The sequence below is a fragment of the Oratosquilla oratoria genome, chromosome 11 (genome assembly GCF_046742065.1).
Source record: "Oratosquilla oratoria isolate Oo_2021 chromosome 11, ASM4674206v1, whole genome shotgun sequence".
Lineage (NCBI taxonomy): Eukaryota > Metazoa > Arthropoda > Malacostraca > Stomatopoda > Squillidae > Oratosquilla > Oratosquilla oratoria.
Window position 1 is genome coordinate 22,599,955 of NC_134787.1, and position 14,882 is coordinate 22,614,836.

At 37.9% G+C, this 14,882-nt stretch overlaps 1 protein-coding gene across 4 annotated transcripts in view; it reads left to right on the forward strand.

Annotated features, from left to right (window-relative positions):
- The first annotated feature begins 1,403 nt into the window (after nucleotides 1-1,403).
- The window catches only part of Rab11 (RAS oncogene family member Rab11), a 31,638-nt gene continuing 18,159 nt past the window's right edge, over nucleotides 1,404-14,882 (forward strand). Inside the window, exons 1-2 of one of the 4 annotated variants that reach the window (XR_012966853.1) lie at nucleotides 1,404-1,468; nucleotides 1,624-1,717. Coding sequence is in view for 1 of the 4 variants with exons in the window: in XM_076192432.1 (XP_076048547.1) it covers nucleotides 1,678-1,717 (40 nt within the window). In the remaining 3 variants the exon portion in view is untranslated. Of the gene's footprint in view, nucleotides 1,718-14,882 lie in introns of all 4 variants that reach the window. The other 3 variants (XR_012966854.1, XR_012966852.1, XM_076192432.1) reach the window with 3 other exon arrangements.

Below are 14,882 nucleotides of genomic sequence, written 5' to 3' on the forward strand. Positions count from 1 at the left end.
TGTAAAAATTCCAAGCGAGATTAATTTTTGTTTTTACGTAAAAATAACAAAATTTTTCTTATCAATAAGTTTTTTCTTTTAATTTAAACTAAAAGAATATCCCTTGTTTTTTTAGCTCAGAAAATGTCTTTAGATACGGCCGCATTCAAACATATTTTACCAGTAGTTTGCATGTGTTTCGTCCATTGTGAGCTATTACTTCGCAAAAATGGCTGAAATAATTTCCTCGGTATTTATTAGAAAGGAAACAATACTATACGGCCGAAATCATACCCGAGCGATCTCCGATATCGCCGATTATGATAGTGTTTAGCAAATGTGACCTGAAGTTATCAGGCATCCGAGATTGGCAGTGCCTCCCATTATCATTGTATATAGATAGAAACTAGTGGACGCTACCAAAGGGGCCACACACGACTAAGTAAAGCCGCCTAGCGGCAGCCATAATGGAAAGATAAAAACCGCCCCCAGACAACTAGGGCAAGTGATACTCGTTGTAATGGCGGTCGGGGTCAACATCGGGCTGACGTGCTTTTTAGAGGGATTACTATAAAAAAATGTCCGGTTGCTGCTGAAGCCGTAATAACCCTTGCTCTGCATGTTCGGATGGCGAGAACAAACAACACTCATCGGTAAACTATGCAATGGAAAGAAGGTCTCACATTTATGCAAGGGAGGGATTGTGAAGCTCAACGCGGCAGGTTCATGCACACAATCTATGCATTCTTTCTTTCTTATCTCCCCGTACTGTAACCTAAATTAGATACTTATGATTACGTAAGGTGAGTTGGCCATCAAAGGGGGGAGGAAACACGAAAATAAAAGAACAATGTATGATTTTGCACTCCTTCAGTTTCTGGTCACCTAACAATTATGAGCTGCTATATATATATAATTGCGAATGACCAAGATAATTAGCCATAGTAGAATTATATAAATAATTATGCATTATGATTTAAAGGAAGTGTCGAGGAATTATAAAGATAAATTGGAGGAGGTAACATAAGATGTAGGAAAAATTCCAATTGTGCAATCACATCCTACACTCAGATAACCCTCAATATAGGAATATTATAAGTATTTTAGAAAAACTGTCCTACCTGTGCTATATGAGAAATAAGCATTCTGTAATCACCTGAATCATTTACTAATATTTCAAAATAAGAAACAGTCATAACTTTCAATATGTTATGAAACACAATGTTACCACTCTACTTCTTTTTACATTCCTAGAATATGACATCAGTATTTGAAATTTCAATCCATTCTCTCTCATATACTGATAAACCAATACCGTTTTCTTTGGTTGCTATCGACAAGAGAAAAATAGGAAACCTGATCAAAGTAAATCCAACATATATTGTAAGTTGCACAAGGCGTTCGGATCTTGTATATGGAGTATCGACATTCTGCGCAAACTGAAATTAGTATATGCGCAGTAAGAGAGGCGTAACGGCTCGCCATCTTGGTATTTAGGGAGGAAGGCCCTCCACTTTATCGTGTTATTTGCTGAACATCTATGTGTGAATGACTCTGAAAGTCTTACATTTCATAGTTAGAAGACGTCAGTTGCATGAAAGAAGTGATAATTTTGTGAATCGGGCTCTCATTATTTTGTTTCAGTGTTTTTCATCGACGAAGTAGTTTTGTTTACTATTTCATATTTTACCTGCAAAGATGGGAAATAGAGACGACGAGTACGATTATTTGTTCAAAGGTAAGTGTTAAGTACGTCATGTTAATATGGGAAGGAGTAGTATTGATGGTATATTTATGAGATGAAAACCATAACATATCCTTTGACACAAATCAGCTGATCGGCGATGTCGCCCGCAGTGGGTTGTTAGAAGTTACACGTCACCTTGTCCCAACAAGGATTCTTCGAAATCTGTCGTATTTTCACTGCCGGGGAGTTATTACCCAAATTAATACATGATTTAAGTTTTATATTAAATGGTAAAGATGATTTATTATGCCTCTTCCATCTTCTTGTTGCAAGTTTTTCTGGAGTGGTTTAAGTTCGTGTTCAACTTTCAATTGTTAAGGTAAAGGTGGACCACACCATCATGTAGAAAGTAATGGGACAGGAAGTTCGCTGTGTTTATTAGATGCTCGTTAACTTAAATGGCCAGCTGGCTTTGTTTAGTGTCCGGCGAGTTGGGTTGTTATTATTACTATCATCATCAACATTTTCTGGGTGGGAGTCACAGGACCCAGGCCAAGGACAGTGGGCTCCCAGGAGTAGTCCTAGTTTTCCCCAGATGCCCCCAGGAATGCTAGAAACTTGTGGATTGTGTACCCCCAGTCCAAATATTAAGGTTCCAAGGAAAAGATTAAAATTTTTACAATTTAAATTCTGAAAAGTACACACATAACATATACCTTAAAGGCTTCATCCATCTTATAAGGGAGGTGGCTAACCAAGGCATTACTTTTTTCACCATACACTGCTTGCAAACGGATACACAATATCCATTGTATTTGGTAACCAGCATGACTGGCTATTTCCACTATAAATGGATGTGCATGGAACGACTCCTGGCTTCTAAGTGACGGTTTGTTGGAAATTACTTTCCTTGCTAAGGTCACAGTACAGTGATTGTAGACCAGAATGCTATATTCACAGTATAGGAACTTTAGGATGAAATGGTGTTTTCATAGTACAGGTAAATACAAGCAGATTTTTAATTATGATAAAAAGAGCCCACTGTCTTTCATAAGTTGTGGAATTTCACATCCTTATTGGATGAATCACCAATTGTAGCTATGTTTACATTCAAACTGTAGGGAAAATAAGGTTTACTAAGAATTGCACAAGATATAGTTCTAAATTTTTACCTTGGTGCATGCCGTCTTGTGTTGATAGAAGTAATTGTTGTAGGTTGAAATCTTAACTTGGCTATTGTTTCATGTTCTTCCAGTCTTTCAACTGACCAAGCAATATCCTCCAAATAGCCTCTCCCAACCCAGGTCATTCTTCAGTAAAAAATAGCATATTATGCTATAGTCTCAATATGGTGATCATTTGGTTGATTAAGACAGTTATATCACCGATTTTGCCATTATTATCCGAGTTTTCTGAGGCTTTTGGTTAGGTTTGGTTAATTTAAGATATGTTAAGATAAATATTACTAGATATTGGTTAGGATTTTCAAAATACTCCCACATTGATGGTTGTACCAATCAAACATGGCATATTGTTGAAGTTAATTTGTTATCTGCATTGATGTCACATTTTATCAGTATGTTACTTCAAAAAGTTTTGTTAATGAAAGAAAATCCTATAACTGAAGATGAGTGTTGTCATATTAGATGATATAACCATGCAAATGATATCAGTTTTATAATTTTATCAGTTTTACTCCTGTCCTGGTAATATTTTAATAATCCACCCCCTGTTTGATGGTGTTAATGTCCTATCCTTACCTTGTCTTATCCATCACAACCAAATCTAATCAAAGACTTACTTACCTGGTTTACTTGTTGAAGTTCCAAGGTCAGTCCTCACAGCCATAGTGATCTACCGCTGCTGCCAGACCTCAGAAAATTCAAGAAATGTTGGCAGATCAGCGATGCAGTCATAATTTGCCATAAATAGTGTAGATAAATGTTTGCAAATTTGAAGATATTTTGCTTGATAGTTTTTGTACAGTCGAGCTTGCTCCACTGCATGCAATCTAGGAACTGGCCATTCTTGTTCTGGTAAATTATAAAGATATTATAACTTACCATGATATCCTGATATTGTGTAGATATTTAATTAGGTTAGGATCGGGTAGGTATTGCCGAAAAATGGATAGAATATTCAAGGTACCATCATGATGATCAAACTGATCTCGGTTCCCCCAGATGTGTCACGTAGGGGATCCACATCACTCGGGTAACTGGCAACAGTTATGGGATTAGCCCTAAAGTCAGTCAAGGTGGATTTGAGAGCTTTGCATAGAATTGTGGGCCAGTCAATTTCATGTGCTATTGTATAAGGAGGATTTGGGCTTCCAAGTGATATTCTGTTGGGAAAGTTTTAAGTACATCTGGCCATTGTTCATTCCTTGTTTTGTGTTTATAGGATGTATTAGATTGCTGGGAACCATGCTGTGGAGACATAGTCAAGTATGGCTCTTATGAATTGTTTGTATAAATTTGTGAATGTTTTATTTTGAGCAAAACTTATTTGTTACTGACCTTAGTATGTATGTTTTTTTGTTTTTTTTTAACTGTCAGGTATGTACTGTATGGACGGAAAGAGACATGTCAAAAATGAAGCCAAGCATGTTGAGGGGTTTTATCTTGTAGTTGAAGTTGGCCATTCAGTTGACAGTTAAATATTTTTTTCTTTGACTCGTGGTTGTTGGGGCAACCAATGTTATTGGTTATTCCTGAGGAGCAGCAGCCATTCTTTGTTTTAGCTACACTTCCAGTTTGCCAACATAAAATTGTTTTTGTGTTTAGCAGCTGTTTATTTGTTTTGTTTGGCTATGATCTGGCTATTGGTCATCCGCATAGGTGAAGAGTTTGCTGTTGTTGTTGTTGTCGTTCCCTAGACTGTCTGTCCGAGCAGTCCCGTCTCCCCAAGGAATGCCACAGCCAAAACTGGGTTTTCCCACAAATCCTTCATAGAGTGTATGTTGTGTTGTTTGCGTGCATTATTGTGTATAATGCAGTCTTCCATTATGTGTTGTATGGTATGGGGGTGAAGTGTTACATCCTGGGCAGCTGTTCACAATGCGGTCATCCAGCCTCTTCTGGTAGCTTAGAAGTGCTGGGTGGTGGCCACACCGCAGTCTGGCCAGGTGGAATCTGTCCTTTCGTGGGAGAGAGGATTCAGAAGGGTGGATATCAGGGGGTCTGGCATGCAGCAGTGTGTTGTCTTTCAGTGTGTTAATGGAGCGGTGAGTGATATGATTATGAATACGTTTCCGGAGGCTGGTATTTGGTGGTTGTGGAGGAAGAGAAGAGTATCTGTGTGTGATACAGGTCTTTGGGTGTTGTTTTACTGTTTCTTGGTGTGTGTGGGTGTTCTGCTATGTAGTGTAGCGGGTGTGATGTGTTTGTGGTGGCTGCAGCAAGTGTTTGTGTGCCTCTCATGTCGAGGTGGTCCTTGACTTTGAGGACTTTTATTTCATGGTGTAAATGGTCTGTAGGTGTTGTATTTGTGCAGCCTGTAATTGTTTTTAGGGCTTTGTTTTGTATGATTTGAAGGGTGTTGTGGTGTCTCACTGAGATTAGGAGCCCATGCAGGACTTGCATAATTCATCACTGAGTGTATGCATTGAGTTTGCTGTTGTTAGATTTGGTGTGGAGAGATCACTTGAACAAGTTATTGCCAGGTGGCACCCGAAAAATTATACAGTAACTATCACCATTATCAGCGAGTTAAGGTTGAGAAATTGTTGACATGCTCGCACACACAGGGCCAGATCAACAAGCAAGACAACTGCCGCAGGGAAGTCATAATTATATACAAACAATCATTCCAACTTGGTAATTGCAGTGTTAGGGCTAGTGTGGAATTAAGGTGAATGTTCTTGCTTCTGTTGAAATTATTGTATAAATGTTGATATAATCATGATCCTTATTTTAGATGGTGAATCATAGATTATTTAGGAATGAACTAATGAGGGTTTTCTCCAGAACTTATTCATTGCAGATGCTTAGTTCATGTGAATGACAAAATTTAATGATGTTATGGTCTTTTGCCTGCAAAATTTTACTTGACCACATGCAATCCTTTTCAATCAGTTTGACCCCAGGGCCACAGACTGATTGCTGAAAATTCATGGCTCCATTTAACTGACAATAGACACCAGGTTAGCCCACAAGTCACTCAAAAATATTATGAATTGTTGTCCGATTTCTTTTAGAAGTCAGTCTGTTGACCAGGATCTTTTGGAAGAGACTCGCAGCTCCCTAATAACCAACAACAGCCAGTGGATTGCCCACAAGTCTGTTGAGAAACATTTTGTTGTCCAGTTTTTCTGAGGAATCTATTTTCAATCAAGAATTACCACAAATGAAAAATGAGAGCCCCACTGTTTATGGCAAGAACAAAGTAATCAGTGGGTGGAACCAGAAGAGGGAGGATGACCATATCACAGATAACAGTCCAGGATGTAACATTTCACCTCGTACTTTACAACATGGAAGACTGCATTGTACACAATCACACACACCAACAACACAATACACACTAAAAGGGATTTGGGGGAAAACCCCATTCCAGCCATGGGATTCCCCAGGGAGATAGAACCAGATAGTCTAGGGAAGGACAACAGCAACTAGTGTTTGTACCCAGCTTTGTTTAGCCCACAGGTCTCCTGTAAAAGAAAATGGGGGCAATAGATTGATTGATACCAAGGGTGAAGTGAAGAGCTTACAGTGCTAGAACAGAGGGTGAGGAAGCCCAGCTTGCCAGAATTAAAAGAACTATTTAGTAATGTAGTCCAAGAAGTGAACAAGACCTCCTAAACATAGTTTCATTATAAATGTGGCTCTGTAGTAATGTATGTTTAAAACAAGAATCCCAATTTCCCAAACAACCCTCAACTTTGTATGCAGGTAAGGGGGGGGGTTTATAAATGATTTGTGGCAAAATAATGATGCAAGTTCAATGAATCAAAGAAATTCCATAAAAGGTATCACCAGGAATCATAAAATTTAAATTTGATAGATATGATAATGTATAACACTCCAGATAGAAGAGGTTTTATGACTTTGTATGTGACAATTAGTAATAATGGAGGAAGTTGACTACAAAAATAAAAAAAGCATATTTTCATCATGTTTCCACTCCCATGGCATACTCAGGAACTAGTTACAGTAATGCCATGTTTTTTATCAATATTGTAGTGCATATATATTGCGTGATTCGATACTTTGGTCATGCTTCTACTTCCAACTTGACCAAAACAATACAGCTTAGTGGAGTAATTAAAAGATAAACACAAAGCATATGTACTACTTTGCATATATGTATGGTAAATCACATCTTGAAACCTTATTTTTTTCTTCTTCTTCTTCTTCTCTCCTATTTGCTCCATTAATTGAAGATACCAATCTGTGTTTAATCCGTACTCTGCCCCAACATCCATTGTCTGAAAAAAAAAAAAAAAATTGCCAGTGCCATCTTATGTTGATTGCATAGTGCAATGTAATGTTGACCATGGTGGACTCAATACATCAAAATATTTCTTGTAGAGTGATAATGAAAATTCATCCACTTCGAGTGGTCAGAATTGGTTGATGTCACAGGAGACTTGAGGATCAGGAGGGTTATGAGTGTATGTGTTTGAGCCCACATACAAGGACATTAAGGACGAGAATTACTCTGGTTCAGACTGAACATGGTGAGGACAGTGACCAAAACAAATGGAAAAACAATGTGTTGTTGGTCAAATGGATGCACAGGATAAACATAACTTAGTGGTTCATACATTTTATTATTTTTATAATGTCCAAGGATCTTCATTCAATCTGGCAGAACCTCATGATTCAGTAAAACTTGGATAACTGTGACTGGCAGCCATGTTTGTTTACATTCCTCTGATAGTGATATATACATCATGTAGCCCTAGCCTACATGTACATCATGTAGTAGGCCTAGGCCTAACAACATACATGTGCACAGCCATGAACATAATGAAGCTATGGCATCAGGGTTGGGTCCAAGTATATGTACTTGTACATACATACATATACCAAAGGCTTTTTCCCCCTTACACGGGGGGTAGCCAAAAAGAAAAAGGCATAGAAATCACTCCCACCCATTTCATTTCCCATTTATTCCACTCCCCTCCACCCTCCTCCCTCCCTCCTATCTTGGCACTTGTACTTGTACATAACCACTTCAGTATGATAGTGCCTATGTAGGCATCATGAGGTGCAAGTGTAAATGAGGATCCTGGTGTCGGCATCATGATTACATATATATATATATATTTATATATACCCCTAGATTCAGTGAACTTGTTTGATCATGTTTTCTGTGTTTATTATTACTCAGAGTAAAAGATACTGAGTAATACAGGAATGACTTTATATTTTATGCGATTAGTGTGATGCATCATATATATATGGCAGCCAATGCTGCGCTCAAGAATTTGACTCATACTGAAGTAGTTAAGTTCATGTACTTGTACTTAGAGTTCAGGTACTCCAAGTACAAGTATTTTTTAATGGTACTTTTAGGCTGATTTGTACTTGGACTCAAAGTACTTAAAATATACTGAGCACATTCTAGAACAAACAAGTGCATTGTTTTTAATCAAAAGTTATATACTGTATATAGATTCTAGTGAACTTATGATACCATTGGTTAATGCATTTGTTATTTGTAGTTAAAAAACTACTGGGTATATTATTAATATAGAACGGGACAAGATTTAATGCCCTGATATTTACCTATGCATTCTGCATCAAATTTAGTTTTATTACTGATATGAGAAGTATATAGATAGTCGCATTTCCAGCTTAGGGAATATTACTTGTTCAAGTTATAAAGTACATATTCTTGTTTTATAATTCAGTGATAAAAGCAGTGATGTGCTAAGATAAAGATAAAAAAAATCCATTTCCTTTTCTATAAATTGAATCCCACTTTTTAAGTGTGGTCATCAATGTATACAGTATAAACAAAAATTAATTTTGTGCTTTATGAATCTATGACAGGAATTTTGTTTTATGTCAAGTACTTGCCATTAACAATTTTAGTATAAGTCACATTCTCTTGCATAGTATGGGCCGCCATATGAATGATGTATCACACTTCTCGCATTATAAAATATAAAGTCACTGCTGTATTACTCATTCTCTTTTATTCTAAGTAATAATAAACACAGAAAATGTGATCAAACCGTTCACAGAATTTGGGGGTAACTCATATACAACTATAAAGAATATAATCAAAACGCCAATACTGGCATCCTTGTGTACCCACTCGCACCTCAGGACACCTACTTAGGTGTCATTGTACTGAAGTGGTTAATAACAATGCCAATTACAGTTTCAGTTAAAATTACAAACAATAGCGAAAGATTCACAGCACAGTTCTGTATGTCCTATGTACTGTTAATGCACTAAAATGTGAGAAAACTGTAGGGTGAAGGAAAAACGAATATGATCTGTTTAGATATAATCTAAAAGTCATTTAGGAAAATTTGGGTTTGAAAATTGTGAGGTGCTTATCCTTTAAGTTTTGAAGTGCTCAAACTAAGTCCCCACACATTATCTCTAGAACTACACGTTAAAACATGGCAACTATAAATTGCCAACTTCAGAACAAAATATGCCAAAGTGTTTTTGTTACCTTCACTAGAGGATTTCATCTTGCACAATCTGGCATGTGGTATAAGATGTATTCTGCTTGACCATTTTGCAGATTTTAAAACAATAAGTTAAATAGGTTTCCAGTCAGTCAGTTGGTGGGCCTTGATCTCTCTTGCATAAAATACACAGCCTCCAGGTAACTGGCAACAGTCACTCAGGGAAAATATATTGTTTTGTTGTCTCAGGTTTGTCAGTGTGAGTCATTGTAGTACAAGCTACTCTGTGTCCACTGTGTGGTGGATGCACCTGGAGCAGTTTGGAATAGTACCCAGGCCTCTTCTGTGTCTGTATTGTTTTAATGGGTGATATCCTGAGCACAGACATGCTAATGTGGTATTTATCAGATGTGGTTGTTTCTTTTCTGTGAGGCTTATGTCTGGGGGTTGTTGGAGTATTGAGTTTGTTTGTCTGTCATGAAGGGCATGTTTTATTATCAGTGTTGATGTTTTGTGTGGTGGTGGGTTGTTAGCTGCTGTTGTAGTATTTTTGTTGCAATGTGTTGGTGGTGCTTGCGAGATGTAATTTGATTGATATGTGGTGTTAAGGGTTCTGGTATAGAATTGTGTTCCTGTCACTTTCATGTGGTGTTTTATGGATGGGATTTTGGTTCCTGTGTGCAGGTGTCCAATATGAGGTGGTTTTGGTTCATCCTGTTGGTTTTTCATTTCCTACACATTTGAAAAGGATTGCATCATGCATGATATTAAGCACCAAGTGAAATGGGAAGCATGAATTTGGTAATGCACAGAATTATTTTTGTTCACTCTACATTGAAATGGGATTGCCTCATGCATGACCCTGCATGGGAAGTAAAGTTCATTAAATCTAATTAGTCATTTTGCAGATTTTAGAACCATATACTTAGTGGATTTTAATTTCCTCTGTTTGAAAAGGATTACATCTTATATGGCATAGGTTAACCCATACATAGTCAGCCTAATTTATTGCTCAAATACATGCTAGCATCAGCCAATTTTCAGTTTTTTGTTCTTTGCATAATTTGACTTGAGATCAGATGAAGATAGAGCAAGAAAAATGTAATCATATGTATACCAAGGGCTCTTTCCCCCTTACTAGGGAGGTAGCCAAGAATCAAAAGGCATAATTCCACTCCCCACCCATTCCACTCCCATCCACAACCTGTCCCTCCCTCTCATCTTGGCTCCTCATATATGACGGGTCATCCCTGTATCTTGCCCATTACCCTGGGTCAGAAGCAATGCAGCAAGACACACCACATTGGTTGAATGGTCGAAAACAGAGTTGTTTTAAATGGAAAAACTTCTGGATGGAAAAGTGTTGCAAGTGGAGTTCCTCAGGGTTCCGTTCTTGGGCCACGTCTATTCATAGTATATATAAATGATATAGACCATGGACTAAAATCTACTGTTTCCAAATTTGCTGATGATACAAAACTGTGCGGAGTGGCAAATGATCACTCAAACCAATTAGATATTCAAGAAGATCTAGATCAATTACAGCAATGGTCTGAAAAGTGGCTAATGAAATTTAACACAAGTAAATGCAAGGTAATACACATAGGTAAAAATAACAGTAAGTACGATTACAAGTTATTTGGAAATTCGTTAACAAAAGTGGATAGTGAAAAAGATCTTGGCGTAATTATCAGTAACGACCTCAAATCATCCAAGCAATGTATTTCAGCCTATGAGAAAGCAAATAAGATTCTGGGACTGATTGTGCGATCTTTTGATTTCAAAAGTCCATCACTCATTAACAAGCTATATAAATCGTAAGTTCGTCCACATTTGGAATATGCTGTTTCTGTATGGTCACCGAATCTCATTAAAGACATTGACAGACTGGAAAAAGTACAACGACGAGCCACAAAACTGATTCCAAATATCAAAAATAAATCATACGAAAATCGACTAAAGCACATGAATCTGTTTTCCCTAAAAAAGCGTAGACTCAGAGGTGACTTGATACAGGTCTTTAAGATTTTAAAGGGAATTGACAACATCAAAAGTGACCAAATTTTCACATTGAATGAGAATCAGACAAGAAACAATGGTCTCAAACTGTCCGGAAATAGATTCAATTTGGAAGTAGGTAGAAACAACTTTGCCAACCGTGTAGTTAATGAATGGAATAAACTTCCTGCACAGGTAGTGCAATGTAGTTCAGTTCGAAGCTTTAAGAATCATTTAGATAAATACTTAAGTAAGATGCTGTAATGATTATAATTTATCTTATATTATTTGTTTTTGTTTTGTTATCATTTGTCTGTCTGATTTTCATTTATTATTAGTTATATGTCAATTTATTATTATTTACTATTTACCTGTTTGTTTATTATTTTAACTATACCTATGCATTTATTTATGTATTTTATTTGTTATTTACATTATTATAGTTTTTTATTTATTATTTTATTATTAATATGGTTTTTTTTTTTTTTTTTGTTTTGTTTTTTTCATCCGACCTAGATATGGATCAAAAGGTCTCCTGTCGGCATGCTCCGCCTTTGTAATCCTTTGTAATCTTTGTAATTAAGGCTGCTTCATTTGATCTGTTCCCTTTTGCAGAAACATTGAAGACAGGGTGAAATCCCTTCTGACTGTGTCAAAATATCACTTGCACTTACTTGCTCCCTTCCATTCATAACGGTATCATCCATACAAAGCTATTCTTGACTCATCCCTGTTTTCTGCCTTCTCCCTTCCTTCCTTCCTCAACAGATATACCTCTCTTGCTCAAAGCCCCTTTCACCCCATCCATCCATCTCTTACTCAGTTGTCCCCTCATGTTCACTCCATCCACCCCTGTCTTCCATACTTATTTAACTGATATTTCTTCACTTATTCTTTCCATGTGTCCAAACCATCTCAAAACTCTCATCAACCCTATCTCCCATCTCCTTTTCCACCCCTGCTCTCCTCTTCACCTCCTCATTTCTTATTCTATCCAACATTGTAACTCCTACTAAACTTCTCAGACATTTCATCTCAAACACATTTAAACTCTTCCTCACTTATGTTCCGTGTGTATGCCCTGTGCTGTCAGCACAATCACCCTTTCATACAGTCTCCTCTTAGCATCCATTCACAAATGTCAATTTCTCATTACACTTTTTAATCCCCCAAGATGTTTATTTGCTTCTCTCAATCTACAATCTGCCTCCACCTCCACCCCTCCCTTTCCTGCCACATGCGACCCAAATACCTTAAGCTATCCATTTCCTCCAAACTCTCTCCTTTTAAAATGCTGCCATTCTCTCCCCTTGTACATCTCAGCACCTTACTTTTACCCACATTTACCTTCAACTTTTTCCTCCTGCATACCTTCCCAGCTTCTGTCATGAACTTCCTTAATCCCCCCTCTGATCATATCACAAGTGCAGTTACGTCAGCAAACGACAAATATCTTACCTCCCAGTTTTCTCCATTTTCTTTAACTATCTCCAATCCATTGCCCATTACCCTCACATTTACCTCCTGCACCACCACATCTATGTATATAAAAAGGTACTCGCAGTTGAATGTGTCTGAATCTGTGACCACTCGTCAGTCTCTGGTAGGATGAGGCAGTAGAATCTTTCACATGAAGGTTTTCAAGAAGGTATATATTTTTGACAATGTACTGCTATCTGAAGTTAGTTTCTACTGCATTCCATAATTTTCCAAGTGCAATATACTTTTGTGTAATATATATATTGTGTGTGTGTATTCACCTCGGATCTGCTGCAGTCTCTGTCGAGACAGCCAGACACCACCCTACGGCAGTGAGCTCAGAGCTCATTATTTGCCGATCTCTGGGTAGGTCTGAGACCACACACACACCACACACCGGGACAGCAAGGTCACAACTCCTTGACTAACGTCCCGTACCTACTCACTGCTAGGTGAACAGGGGTTACACGTGAAAGGAGACAAACCCAACTTATCTCCGCCCGGCCGGGGAATCGAACCCCGGTTCTCTGGCTTGTGAGGCCAGTGCTTTACCAATCCACCACCGAGCCGCACGTGTGTGTGTGTGTGTGTGTGTATAAAAATATTGGTTACATTATTTTTAATGGTTCACATTACTTTCTGTTTAGAACTTAGATATGAAAAACAATGTGGTGAATTATCAGTATGGTTATGATTTATCAGTTATATATCTATGTACTTCGGGTGCTTTTTGCTCACACTCCAAAAGCAGCTGCTACAGCCTTTATCAAAGCATTAAATTAATATTGTTGATACTCGATCTAGTTAAATGTTGTACATACATATACCAAGGCTTTTTCTCCCTTACAAGGGAGGTAGCCAAAAAGGAAAAGGCATAAAACCATTCCCACCCATTCCATCCCTGAATACACTCCACACCCCTCCACCCTCCCTCTTATCTTAGCACCTCCTGGATGACGGGTCATCCATGTACCTTGTCCACTGCCCTGGGTCAGAAGCAGTGTCACAAGACACAGCACATCCATAGCAAGGCCGCTTCATTAAATCGGCGACCCCCCACGCATAAAAGAAGATGGGGAGAAATCCCTTCGGGCTGCGTTGAATGTTGTAGCATTAATTAACATCGTTGACTCTGTATGGGTTAAACTAAGCACCACATGAGGCAGGAAGTGGGCCTCAACAAAATACCAAAATGTATTTATTCCCAGCATATTGACATAGGTTTGGTTTATACATGACTAGGCATGGAATGCAAAGATGATTTATTCATACTGTCCAATTTTCATATGTGGTAACAATATACTGCATGGATTTTCAGTCTATCAATTCATTGCCCCAGGTCTCTTGTAGGAGACCCATGCCTCCCAAGTAAATGGCTACAGCCCCTCAGGGCTGCACCTCTTTGTGAAGGTGGGGATTTTGTGCCAGTTTAAGAGCAGGTTCAGTTCTCGGGTGGTCACTAGTAATCCACAGGGCAATAATGGGCACATTCAACACTGCAGCCCAATACTTAAATTTACATTTCCTATACACTTGAAAGCAATTAAGTTGTGCATCAGCAGATAGTGGATGCAGAAATGGACTTTCTTAGCTTGTTGTCTCACTGAATTAGGAGAAAAGAGTTGCCAACTTCTTTTCCTTGTATTTCCTCTTGTTGTTGTTCTTGTCTTACCCAGACAACACGATATGTCTTCCTTGAATGAATTGTAAGCCAGTCCAGTGATCATCGTTTGGGAGGCATAAGTCCTATATGAGAGAGCTGGGGCAACAGGTTAACTGATAATTTTCATATTTAAACCTGTTATGAAACTTCTTAAGATCATTGAATATATTTTGAAAGTCCTGACTTTCTGGAGTGAGAAAATGTCAGGCAATTGAAACATTAATATTCAGACCTTTCTCCCCCAACTTAGTTCACTGAAAATCCCATCAAAATAAGTTGTAAATATCTCGTATGGAATTATAATGCCCCACAGATAATCAGCAGTAGAGTATTGACATAAATTCTGCCTGTTCTCTTGGCTAGCTTTAATCTAAAACTTTACCTAATTTCTTATTACCGGTAAGAGTTTTGGAAGAGAATGTACATTAGAACCTCAGTTCTCAAACATTTCGCAAGTCAATCAAATTGATTCTTGATTACTC